We start from the raw sequence: 13,411 nt of genomic DNA on the forward strand, positions 1-13,411 counted from the left end.
TGTGAAGGTTTAATTAAAATTTACATAATACCCAACGTAATAATAAATAAATAACATGGCATTTTATTTGTATTGCACTTTTTAGCTATCTCGAAGTGAGAACGCAAAATGTAAAATGTAAATAAACAAATAAATAGAATTGTCTATTTTTGCTCTTCCTGTATTATTCCTCAATTTGTATGTTATTCCTCATCACAACACAATTTCGTTGTTTTTTTTTTGCGAGGAAGCAGACGCTTGAACGGACGCAACCCGATTGGCTTCTCTCGATGTTGCAATCTGCTTTATCGCGTTGGGATTTCACGCTTGCATTAAGAGAGGCAAAAAAAAAGAAAAGAGGGAAAAAAAGAAGCGGGGCTGGTAGTGAGGGAATGTTTTCCCTCATTGGCGCTTTCGGCTTTAAGGGGATTAAAAGCTCATTTAAAAAGTAATTACGCACTTGATGTTGGCGTCGCGGCGGAGAAAACATCAGAACGGAACGTCTAGGGGCAATTTATAGCGATGAAATGTTGACTCAAGGCTTTCTTTTACGGAAACAGTCGTGTTTGCATCCGTCCATTTCGTTTCTACGGAGCATTTTAGAATGCTTGCGAAAGGCGTCAGGACACCAGCAACCACGAAATCACCAAACATTTCCTCCTTTCTTTCATCCTCAAAGCGATCGTCCAACTTGAACACACCAAACTCAAACAGGGATTCAAACCCAGATTTCTTGACTGCGAGGCAGACGTGCCAACCGCAAGAACATTGGATTTTTCTTTATTAGGATCGCAGGCAGGAGACCCAAGATGGGAAAAGTCAATGAAAACGCAGTTGCAAGTGAAGCTTTAGTTGCAAAGTTAACATTTAGACGGCAGCTCATTATTTTCTCCTTTTAAGCTTGAATTTTTTTTGTCAGAGTTGAAGTTCCTTCAACGGCACAATTTTTTTTTTAAAGCGTGATTAATGAGTGCCCCTTAATTGGAAACCTGTCCTGGGGGCAACGCAACAGACACGTTCGCGTCAAAATAATAATAATAATAATAATAATGCATATCTTTGTGGAGACACGTTGCATTTTATAATTTGAAAAATGTGCAGAATTTCACAAGTTCAAGATTCGATCTTAGCTGTTAATATGAAAAGAAAAAATGCACGGAGCCGTCGCCGTCTTACAAATGCAATTATGCCATCTAGTGGCAGAAAATGACCTGACACTCGTTTTTAACAGTACAGCGCATTTTTTTAATTTTAACTCCATTTGATGAATTATGAAATTACTCTATCAATGTATGGATCTTTTCCCCACTTTTATGTTAACAAGAGTATGAACACTTATAAAAAAAACTTATATAAAAAATATTTGATGGTACATTTAGAACAGATATAAGTCATGTGATTAATTACAATCAAAAAACGTAATCGGCCGACACCCCAAGTTTTTGTCCAAAATGTGTCAGCAAAGATAAATGTCATAACATTTGAATGTTTTGAAATACGAGGGAATACTTTGACGCGTCTTACTTTTCCTCCACGCTGGACGCCCTCCTGCCGGAGACGGCGAGCGCCTCGTCGGACGCGGCGCCCCCCCCGCCGTCGGCCGCCGGGACGAAGGGAAGGCGGCCGCCCCCCAGGCCCGGCAGGAAGGAATCGGAGCCGCCCGGGTCCGAGGAGGCGTCCGCGATGAGCTGCTCCAGGGTGTCGCCGCAGCGCTTCTTCAGATTGAGGGACAGAGGCCTCGTGGACGCCGAAAGCGCTGCAAGACAACATTTCACAAGTTAGCCTTTGTTCGCTGCGATTCCCAAACTTGAGATCATCAAGTCAGTCTTGGGAAATTTCACTTCATTGGGCGGAGAATTGGGATTTGTTTACGAACAAGAATGTATCTTGTGACGTATATTGACAGGCAGAACAATGAGTTGCTCTTCCACTAGATGGCAGCACTTTTTGCTACATTTTTGTTTGGTGAGACTTTCTACAACGCAAAATGTTAGATACCCTTCTGTTATCTTGTGGGTCAAATTGACCCATTGTGAAGACTTTAAAAAAATCTGCTGGCCTTATTTTTGTTAGATGGATTATTATTATTATTTCTAACACTCAAATTTTTATTTTTATCTCAGAATCATTACATTTTTAAGTCAGAAAAAAAACCCTAACTAACTTGTGCATTGCAACATTTTTTACACTATTAGTTATTAAAAAAAAAAATTTGATTGAAGACCTGCATGCATGTTTTAATTATGATTTTCCCTCAAGTTTTCATTTAAATCTAAAAATGAGTGCTGTCAAAGTTAAAGCTACACATCGGATGGTTACGTTTAAGATAGCACAATAAACATAACGACATGCAAGAAAGTCAAGCATTTAATAAATGTTTGCGTATCATTTAGAATATTTGTTTAAGTAATTAACTGATTAGAAAAAGAGAGGGTAAGCATGCGCAGTGGATCATAAAATGTTGACGATGTCCTCATAACATGAAATGTCAAAAGAATGAACACATAACAGGTGCTCTTCAAATGTGGCAGGCAAAAATTTTGATTAAAAAAAGCCTTTTTAATCAAAATTAAAATTAAGATGTGATTAACCTGATCAAAAAAATTTAATCGTTTGACTGCTCTACTGAAAATCCTCCCGTTACGGGTCCAATTGACCCGTTTTAAGCTCCCAAAAAGATGTAAAAGTTAAAGTAAAACCAACAGAAAAGCCCAAAAATAAAACATTTCATCGCCAAATTGTTCAATCAAAACATACAATTTTGTCTAAATAACGTCCACTAGCTTAATGCTAACACATCATGTAAAACGCCATAGACAAGCTAACAGAAATTGTCTAATTAACGTCCACTATTTGTCTAAATAACGTCCACTAGCTTAATGCTAACACATCATGTAAAACGCCATAGACAAGCTAACAGAAATTGTCTAAATAACGTCCACTATTTGTCTAAATAACGTCCACTAGCTTAATGCTAACACATCATGTAAAACGCCATAGACAAGCTAACAGAAATTGTCTAAATAACGTCCACTATTTGTCTAAATAACGTCCACTAGCTTAATGCTAACACATCATGTAAAACGCCATAGACAAGCTAACAGAAATTGTCTAAATAACGTCCACCATTTGTCTAAATAACGTCCACTAGCTTAATGCTAACACATCATGTAAAACGACATAGACAAGCTAACAGAAATTGTCTAAATAACGTCCACTATTTGTCTAAATAACGTCCACTAGCTTAATGCTAACACATCATGTAAAACGCCATAGACAAGCTAACAGAAATTGTCTAAATAACGTCCACCATTTGTCTAAATAACGTCCACTAGCTTAATGCTAACACATCATGTAAAACGACATAGACAAGCTAACAGAAATTGTCTAAATAACGTCCACTATTTGTCTAAATAACGTCCACTAGCTTAATGCTAACACATCATGTAAAACGACATAGACAAGCTAACAGAAATTGTCTAAATAACGTCCACTATTTGTCTAAATAACGTCCACTAGCTTAATGCTAACACATCATGTAAAACGCCATAGACAAGCTAACAGAAATTGTCTAAATAACGTCCACCATTTGTCTAAATAACGTCCACTAGCTTAATGCTAACACATCATGTAAAACGCCATAGACAAGCTAACAGAAATTGTCTAAATAACGTCCACCATTTGTCTAAATAACGTCCACTGGCTTAATGCTAACACATCATGTAAAACGCCATAGACAAGCTAACAGAAATTGTCTAAATAACGTCCACCATTTGTCTAAATAACGTCCACTAGCTTAATGCTAACACATCATGTAAAACGCCATAGACAAGCTAACAGAAATTGTCTAAATAACGTCCACCATTTGTCTAAATAACGTCCACTGGCTTAATGCTAACACATCATGTAAAACGCCATAGACAAGCTAACAGAAATTGTCTAAATAACGTCCACCATTTGTCTAAATAACGTCCACTAGCTTAATGCTAACACATCATGTAAAACGCCATAGACAAGCTAACAGAAATTGTCTAAATAACGTCCACCATTTGTCTAAATAACGTCCACTAGCTTAATGCTAACACATCATGTAAAACGCCATAGACAAGCTAACAGAAATTTGCCTCATTCAAAGAATTGCTACTTGAGCACACGCTGAGGAGCAACAAAACGTGTGGGCAACCCACCGCATCCGTTGAGCGCCGCCTCCCGCGGCTGAAGCTCCGCCTCTTCGCCCGGTCCGGCCTCCAGCAGCCGGAGATGCCGCACCAGCAAGGCCAGGTGCTGCAGCAGGTCGCGGTTCTGCAGGAGCAGCTGGTGCGAGCGCGCCTGCGCCTCCATGCGGGCGGCGCTCTCGGCCGCCATCTGATCCTTTAGCAGCTGCACCTGCCGCCGACGCAAACAGAATCAGCATCCACGCTCGCGACAAGAACAATACAAAGAAATGGACAACTCGCAATTGAGAATTGACTTCTTTTTCTGTGACATTCTTCTCATGTTTGAAACGTGGCCGCATAAAAGGTTGGGAAACTGCTGATTTCATTTGTTTACAATTTGCTGCTGTCATGACTGAGCTAGTGCTGCCCCCTGGTGCATAAGACAGGCATTTCAACAACAGCCTTGTGTGCGATCCAAAGCAGAGAGCGCCTCCCATTTGCCATAACGTTCCCGAGGAAAGGTAAAGAAGAAGATTCGTTCCCGAGCACACTTATGCAAATAAGAAGCAAGTGTTAAACCTTGTATATTTTAAACAACCAATCAGTGTTCATTTTGACAAGACATTTTCATTTAGTTTTAGTTATTGTCTTTTGACTCAAATTAATTAAAGTTTTAGCCATAATTTAGTCATCTGATTGTGCTTTAGTTTTAATCTAATTTTAGTCGATGAAAATAGTTTAGCCGATATTCTCCTTCGGCATAAATTTCAACTTTTATACAGAAAATTATAACACACACATTTGTTTGCTCCATATTATCGATTTGGTTGTTGTTAAAATAACTATGAGATTCATTTTTCAAAAATCATTTCCAGTTGAATACATTTTGTAGAAACTTTATTTGGACGTACGCCGCCATTGTTATTTACGCCGCAACGCATTCCGTGCGTAATGACGTCGAATGGCGGCAAGGTAAGCCTCGTCGCGTTCCTAAAGGGACGATCGAAACTGTTGAATGTGTGAATGACGGCGTGGGGGGGGGGGGGGGGTAACTCGCCGGTCGTTTCTTTAGGAACGCTACGAGGCTTAACTTGCTTTCTTTATACGCGTTTCACATTGTCAATAGTGGTAATGATACATTTTAAAACAAACGACAGTAACCCCAAGTTTAGAAAAAAAAAGTGTCATTGATTAGATGCCACACGATGGCGGACAAGCACTACTTTTGTCTGAATGAAGCTCCCCAACTCCCTTAAGCAACGTTCCTTGGAACCAAAACATCACAAGATGGCATCATAGCTCGACTTTTGTCTAAAAAAAAAAAAAAAAAAAAAAAAAAAAAAAGCTCCTCAAAACAGACCTCTGGTACCGAGATGCTGCTCGCACCGGGTGCCAAAGCAATATTTTTGTCTCTTAATTTGAAACGAGGACCGAAAAGGGCGGCTTTTGCTCACCTGAGCGACAGCCACCTGCGTGTGCTGCTGCTGCTGCTGCAGCTGCTGCTGAACGAGCTGCAAGTAGTGGCGCGACGCCAGCGAGCCCGCCGCCGAGCCAGGGCTGCCGGGAGTCACGCCTTGTGATGTCACGGTGAACAGGGACCGTCCGGAAAAGTCCTGATTGCAAAAAAAAAAGAAAAAAAAAGAAAAAGAAACAACAACAACACGTGATTGTTTTGCTTTTCATGGTGCTTACATACGTCACTCACACAATGAGGACATAAAACCGACTTCAATTGCTAAACTTGGTGCACCTCCACTGCTTGCCTCTAGAGGGCAGTTGAAGGCAAATCATCATATGGTCTGCTACAGACAAACCGTCCTCAAGTGTGAGAAATGTGTGGAGGCGGGACTTTTGGAGTGGGGGGGGGGGGGGACTAATATGCATGGTATGCAAATACATGGATCAAATTTTACAAAATAAAACATAAACTAATGTCATGTCATTTATGAACTTTCAAATGCACAACATGTATGTGGAAAAGCCAAAGCTGTAAAAAGAAAAAAAAAAAAACATGGAAAATATGTAAATAAAAAACTTTCAGGACACAAAAAGCACTGAATGATTTAAAACAAGGAAATAGAAAACTTAAACGCGAAAAAAAAAACTAAAACCTTAAAACATCTAAAAAGTAATAATAAATTAGCATGAAAAACGTAGAAAATAAATGTGAAAAATAGGAAAACTTAATTAAAAATAAATAAAGTATAAGCAGCTCATTGAATTGGTGACATTTTTAAAACTAAAAACGAAATGGGAAAAAATAAAACAAATGAAGTCATCAATCAGGGATGCCCCAGGCGAGTCAAAATATTAGGAACCACTCTCAGTCGGAGGGAGGGTGTACCTAATCAAGTGTCCAGGAAGTGCGGGCTCATTTGGAATGTTTAAGATGAAGCAGGAAAGTGCTTCGCGTAGCGCTTGCATCATTCATATAGAAAGCGGCTATCTATAGATAGCATATATGCGTGTGCGTGTCTCACCATGATGGTGTGGCCCGGTTTGACCACGCTAAGCTCAGCCAGACTGTGCAGGATGTCCCCGACCGTCTTTTCGCATAACGATGTGCCGCCGGCTGTGGCGTCCTCTTCCTCTTCCTCATCGCCTCCTCTTCCTCCTTGGCCGCCGTCCTCTTCTCCTTCCGCCCCCGTCGGGGTCCTCAGGCCTGCTGGGGGGTGCAAAGCGCCTCGAATGGAAATCAAAGCGCCATAATGAGCCCGATCAGCCTTACCGCCGCGCCCGCCGGACTCGTCGGCCCACTTGTCGCTGCGCCCGTCGGCGTCCTGCTCGGCGTGCTGCAGACTCAGCTTGTGGCAAACCTCGAAGGCCTGACCCACCGTTCGCACCATGCGAATGGCCTGCGTCTGCACTCAAACCCAAGACGGACGGACCGGCGGGTTTCAGGCGCGAATGAGCCGCGTTCGCGTTTCGAAAAAGGCGAGCGAGGCTTCGGCCTGACCTTCTTTTTGGATTTGAAGACGTTGCAGCGGAAGGAATTGCTGGAGCCGTCCCTGGCGATGTAGCTGAAGATCTTCAGGTCTTGGGAGTCGTGCGACACGTAGAAAATCCTGGAAGGCAAATGCGATCGGCGAAAGATCAACGAATGACAAACCTCAACAAATGGAACAAACTGCTACACACGAAATGCAATGTAAATAACAAGTTACAAAGAAATTCTAAAAGAAATGTAAAAACACCATTTTTTTTTTAAATGTCAATTAAAAAATATATATTACAAAATACAAATATAAAAAATAAGATATATTTCATAAAAGTGTAGAAAAAGTTAAAACAATGTAAATATAGACGTAAATGGAAATATGTCTCCTTTCCTAAGAAAACGCACAAATACAAAATAAAAAAGGTAAAATAAAAAAAAAGAATCCATCCATCCATCCATTTTCTGTACCGCTTGTCCTCACAAGGGTCGCGGGGGTTGCTGGAGCCTATCCCAGCTGGCTTCGGGCAGTAGGCGGGGTACACCCTGAACTGGTTGCCAGCCAATCGCAGGGCACACAGAGACGAACAACCAAAATAAATAAATAAATAAATAAAATCCAAATGAACAAAAATATACAAAAGCTCAATTTAAAAAAATATCTAAAATATTTTTTTTCTAACCAAAATATATAAAACCATTTAAAATTTAAACCAATGAAATCATGTAAAAATGTAGTAATATGTAAAATAATGTAAAATCAATCCATCCATTTTCTTAACGGGGGTGCTGGAGCCTATCCCAGCTGGCTTCAGGCAATAGGCGAGGTACACCCTCAACTGGTTGCCAGCCAATCGCAGGGCACACAGAGACCAACAAACATCCACACTCACAATCACATCGATGGACAATTTGGAGTCTTCAATGAACCTGCCGTGCATGCGTTTGGAATGTGGGAAGAAACCGGAGCACCCGGAGAAAACCCACGCAAGCACGATGAGAACATGCAAACTCCACCCAGGAAAGCCGAAGCCTGGACTCGGACACACATCCTCTGCACTGGGAGGCGGACGTGCTAACCAGTCAGCCACCATGTCGCCCTCATGTAAAACATGTTATTTAAAAAAAAAATTGAAAGTGCCAATTGGAGATCTTTTAGGGGAAAAAAGACTGGAAAACCTTTAAAAAATATATTTAAAATTACCAAAAAGTCATTTAAAAAAATGCCCCAAAAAACTAACAACAAAATCTAAAAAAAAGAAAAGAGTAACATCAAGAAATAAAAAATAAATGTCACTTACAAATACATGTGCATTAAATTACCAAATTGTAAAAAAACAAAACCCCATTGAAAAGGTGTCTTTTTTTTTAACGATAATTTAACAAAATAATTGTTAAACAATCATAACAAAAACAATTTGAGAAAAAAAAAGATATTTTGCAGCAAACCTGTAAATGGGGTCGTGCATGATGAGCATCTTGCTCTCGTCCCACGTCCACTCTTTCCTCTGCGGGCGGGAAACGGCGTTAGCACGTTAGCACGTTAGCATCAGTCCGCTCGTCTCGGCGTCGGTGCGGCGTCGACTCACTTTTTGTTTCTTGCGCAGCAGCACCTTGACGCCGTCCACGGACACGACCATGTTGACCTTCTTCTTCTTGATGTTCTTGGCCTTGAACTCGTACTGGCCGAGCAAAAAAAAAGAAAAAAGGAAATATGCGTCAATGTCGAAAATAGTCTATCGATGATTCTCATGAGCTAAAAAAAAAAAAAAACACCCCAGTGTGCCATTTGATTCCGAGTGTCAGCAAGGGTTGTTAAATGCTCATTTTCTAGCCTGCGTCAACACGAAGTGACCCGCTTTGCCGTAACAACCCCCCCCCCCCCCCGAGCCACGGTGATTAAAGTTTCAGCCCTCTAATTATACGGAAGCCAGTCCCCGGGAGAGCTGATTAAATACAGAACGGCTTTGCAGAGGGAGGACAGGAAACACAGCGGCCCGAATCACACGCGTGTTCATCCAGCGGAACCTCATTTTGGGAAACATGGTACAGCGACCCCCCCCTCAGAAATAGTGAAATCCTGCTATTAGAAGCAATGTACTGCAGTGGCCGTCCACACTTACACCTGTGCTACTTTATTAGCACATGGCGGCGCAAAATGGCAGGTAGCACCGAGTTCCATAAAAGTATATCGTATCGTACCGTACCGTACCGTACCGTACCGTATCGTATCGTATCGTATCGTATCGTATCGTATCGTATCGTATCGTATCGTATCGTATCGTATCGTATCGTATCGTATCCAGGAGACGACACAACGTGTCATTTAGAAAAATGTACAGATTTCTAAAGAAAAGTCAAGGACTTGTTGGAGAGGATAAAAAGGAAAAAAAACATGGAGTCCCTTGAGGGAAAACATAAAAAATAATACCATTACAAAGTCATACGATTACAAGGGGGGAAAAAGTCATTTGAGGAAAACAAAGTTACAAAGTTGCAAGAGAAAAAAGGTGTAATGTTTTTAGAATATTATTTTTGTGGAGAATTTTTTTTTTCCAAATCAGAAAAACATCATAATAGTACCAACTAGTACTTGCATGATAATAGTAGAAATATATATATATATATAATTTTATGAAAATAAAGTTAAAATCTTATGAGGAAAAGAAATGTTAAAATTGTGGGGGATTTTTGTTTTTGTTTTGTTTTTGTTTTATAGCCATCCTTTGCTCTCTTGACATTCTTACCACAACACTGACAATAAGATTTGGTATTGGAAAAAAAAATGTCATTGCTGCATTGACATTGAAACAATTATTGGCATTGGCAAAAAGGTTGTATTGAAAAATAAAATACATATAATGATGTCTTTTTCAATACCTGCAGATTAATTTTTTACAGACACTTTTTTTCCGAGTGTCACGGGTTTTCAGTTTCAGTTCTCTTCCAACTCTCTCTTCCAGCTTATTGGCAGTGTTTAAACGTGGCGGGGAAGGGGGGCGGGGTTGAGGGCGGGGCTTTGAGCGCGAGAGAACGCCTTCCAGCTTTTTAGGAGAGGAGAGAGGAGAGCGCGCCCTCTGTCGGCCAAAGGCAAAACCTGAATTCCCTTGAGCAGTCAGAGACTCATGATACAACTTCATCAGTGTTTTTTTTTTTTTATTATATATAACCTTGTATAACCTTATATATATAGATATATATCAACATCATAAAAAAGCTACAGAAGTCGTAATTGTATAAGAGAAATGACATTTATAGAAAACAATGCAATTTTGCAAGAAAAAAAGTCAATCATATAAGTTTGCATAAGTCGTAATGTAATAAGCAAAAACTTAAAAAAAAATACATTTGGAATTTTAATTTTAAAATAAATTATTTTTACAAGCGTTAACATATCACTTCAATATCCAAACAAATCGTCCAAGTGGCACCAAACCAAAAGACATCAAGCTTCTTTAAAATTCACCCTCCAAGTGGGATTTTGCAACTTCACATCCAAAGTATGAAATTTTTATATTTGCTTTCTCTCTTTTTTTTTTTTCCCCTCCCCCCCCATGCCGCTCAGCAAGTGCTGCCTTTGAAATATTTAAGCTCCGAACGCCTCGCCGTCATGGACGGTGGAGCAAACAATCAGGAGCCCGCGATGTCATCACCGCGCCACGTTCCAAGCGCGGCGAGGCGACGCCACGCGCTGCGCTTCCTCCCCTTCGGGGAAAAGTAGGCGAGTTTGTAACAAATGATGCCAAGTGAGCTGCCGTGCGGAGGTTTGCGCTCGTTTCCACGAGCCGTCGTGCGAGATTTGGCTCGTCCGATTTGTGGAGAGCGAGCGAGCGGCGGCGGCCCGGGGCGAGCTTTTTGTCCTGAACTGGAGGTGTTCGCTAGCATTTTAAAGGGGACATTTCAAGGAAAACACACACACACACAAAAGGTCAAATGTTTGAAACAACGTGTAAAGGGTCGCTCAAATGTGATTTTTTTTCTTCACGTTGTTAAATCGAGATAAGCTAAAAATAACGCATTTAGTCACACAAGGTGAGAATTCCCTCTTGAAACCGTCCAGTGTTCACTCATTAGCCATAGCATGGCAGCTAAAAGCACTGCACAATTAAATTAGCATGAGAAGTTCACGTGCTAATTTTGCTTAATTACATCCGCAAAAGCGAAAAGTAACACATTCAACTGTATTAACACAAAGTATCAAGCATCAGTTTCTGTTCTTGAAGTTGTCCAGAAGCTAAAAGCACCGCGTAATGATATTAGCACGGGACTTTAACGTGCTAATTCCGCTGAATTAATTCCAGATCAATTAAAAGCACCACAATTATTCACATCAGCAGTTTGTTTTTGGTGTTTAATGTCATGCAATGTTTAATGTGTCGGCTTGTATGAGTTGCTCCTTATATGCTAACGAAGAAGCGGTTTACAATTAGCGCAAAATCTATGCTAATTTTTGCCCGTCTATTAACTCATTCACTGCCATCATTTCATTAAAAAAAAAAGATTATTAAAAATTAGGGGCGACAGGCGATTACATTTTTTAATTGTAATTAATCGCATGACTTCACTAGTTAACTCACTATTATTTACACATTTTGTTCTCAATGTACAAAAAAACAATTATAGGTTTTCATACTCGTTAACAAAAGTGGAAAAATAGAAATAGTTCAAATGATTTTTTTACGTTTATAGCCGTCAATGGCAGTGAATGAAAAAAAAAAGAAAAAAAGGAAACATTAAAAATTTGGGTCGTCAGGCGATTAAATTTTTTAATTGTAATTAATCGCATGACTTCACTAGTTAACTCACGATTAATCACAAATGTTATATCTGTTCTAAATGTACCCCAATTTTTTTTTAGGTTTTCATACTCTTGTTAACAAAAGTGGGGAAAAAAAAGTTTAACTAATAGAAATAGTTCAAATGAGTTTTTGACGTCTATAGCCGTCAATGGCAGTGAATGAGTTCATGTTAGCATTGAGCTCGCCGACTTTGTTTTGGTAGAGCATTTTTGTGTTTGAATACAAAATGTTTACTTCTCTTTTATTTGATGTGACCGCAGTTTTACATCAAATTTCAAGTGAGTGGGAGCGATAAATGAACTTCTCCCTGCTTTATCAAAAATGACGTCACACGAGTCTTTCCTTGACAGCAAAACTTTTTTTTTGTTTCCTTTTTAAATTCTCTCTCTCCCTCAGGTTCGGGGGTTCGATTTAAGGTCTGAAAGCAAACGTGGCTCGTTGTACAAAGATAGCGAGGTTGAAAACACGGATGAAGCAATGAGGAACAAACGCCTTTTGCGCTTCCTTGAAAGCAGGTCACTTCACAAAACCGCTGGCGCCATTGACGGCATTGACGCCATTGACGGCGCCGCCGCCGCGCTGGATCCCACAAAAGGGCCTATAGATTGCCGCAACCTAGCAACTGCTTCGTTACAATTCCCAGGATTTGGGGACTTTTTTCGTGGGGAGCGGGGTGAGGTGACAAAGAGATGACTGTTGGGAGACGGAGCACAATGGAGCCCCCCCCCCCCCAGCCCCCCCACTCCAAAACGGGCTTCTTGGAATAAACGGCCCCAAAAATCCACACTTCAATGCAAATGTACATATCCTGTATTTATATATTTATTTGTGTGTTTTTGAAAATTCAGCCCCTCAAGCCAGTTTCACTTCGCAACATGAAATTTGGTACGCGCGTCTATCTCGAGTAGACCCACAAAAAAGTCTTAAGAAGCAATGCCCGAAAAGACACAGGAAGGCAGCCATTTTGCTTTGAAGCCGGCATTTTACGGTCGTTTTTTGTCATTTCGAAAGGAAAGATCAACTAATCCCTCGAGATTTTGTCAAGATTCCTACAAAATAAAAAAAAATAAAGAAAAAAAAATAAAGAAAAAAAAGATTCCTACAAAATTTCAAACACATATTTGATAAAGACCGAGGGCACTAAAAATGACAAATATTTGTTGTTTTAGTCATTTTGTGTCGGCGGAGCACGGTGGCGAACTTTCATAATAAAACAAAACCTTACATTTGCAGAGCTTGAGCAAATGTCTCGCGTTTGATCGCTTTTTGTTTTGATCCAACATAAAAAGCTTGGCCTCCTTGTCCATTTTTTTCACCTCTACTCATGCAAATCGAAAGCGATTTATACTTTGATTTATAAAAAGGGGGCAATCAGTTTACGTTGAAAGGGTCAAAGGCCGAGGGTCCCTCCCCTATAATCAATAATAATGCGACGCAGCGCTGCATTGTGGGTCTGTGTTCGTACCCGGAGGCGTCGTTTGCCATTAAGCAAGGCAGGCAATTGCTTGGGGCCCCTTAGCCGGCAGGGGGCCCCCAGAGGG

At 40.4% G+C, this 13,411-nt stretch overlaps 1 protein-coding gene across 2 annotated transcripts in view; it reads right to left on the reverse strand.

The window, feature by feature from the left end:
• The window catches only part of LOC147161468 (carboxyl-terminal PDZ ligand of neuronal nitric oxide synthase protein), a 32,283-nt gene that overhangs the window by 5,309 nt on the left and 13,563 nt on the right, over positions 1-13,411 (reverse strand). Inside the window, exons 3-10 of one of the 2 annotated variants that reach the window (XM_086097548.1) lie at positions 8,661-8,753; positions 8,521-8,579; positions 7,093-7,201; positions 6,865-6,997; positions 6,617-6,798; positions 5,591-5,749; positions 4,167-4,365; positions 1,504-1,735 (exon numbers count right to left, since the gene is read on the reverse strand). In XM_086097548.1, the coding sequence (XP_085953674.1) occupies positions 1,504-1,735; positions 4,167-4,365; positions 5,591-5,749; positions 6,617-6,798; positions 6,865-6,997; positions 7,093-7,201; positions 8,521-8,579; positions 8,661-8,753 (1,166 nt within the window). Of the gene's footprint in view, positions 1-1,503; positions 1,736-4,166; positions 4,366-5,590; positions 5,750-6,616; positions 6,802-6,864; positions 6,998-7,092; positions 7,202-8,520; positions 8,580-8,660; positions 8,754-13,411 lie in introns of both variants that reach the window. The other variant, XM_086097547.1, reaches the window with a different exon arrangement.

Source organism: Leptonotus elevatus, chromosome 15 (assembly GCF_054856555.1).
Source record: "Leptonotus elevatus isolate MCC_2025b chromosome 15, RoL_Lele_1.0, whole genome shotgun sequence".
NCBI lineage: Eukaryota > Metazoa > Chordata > Actinopteri > Syngnathiformes > Syngnathidae > Leptonotus > Leptonotus elevatus.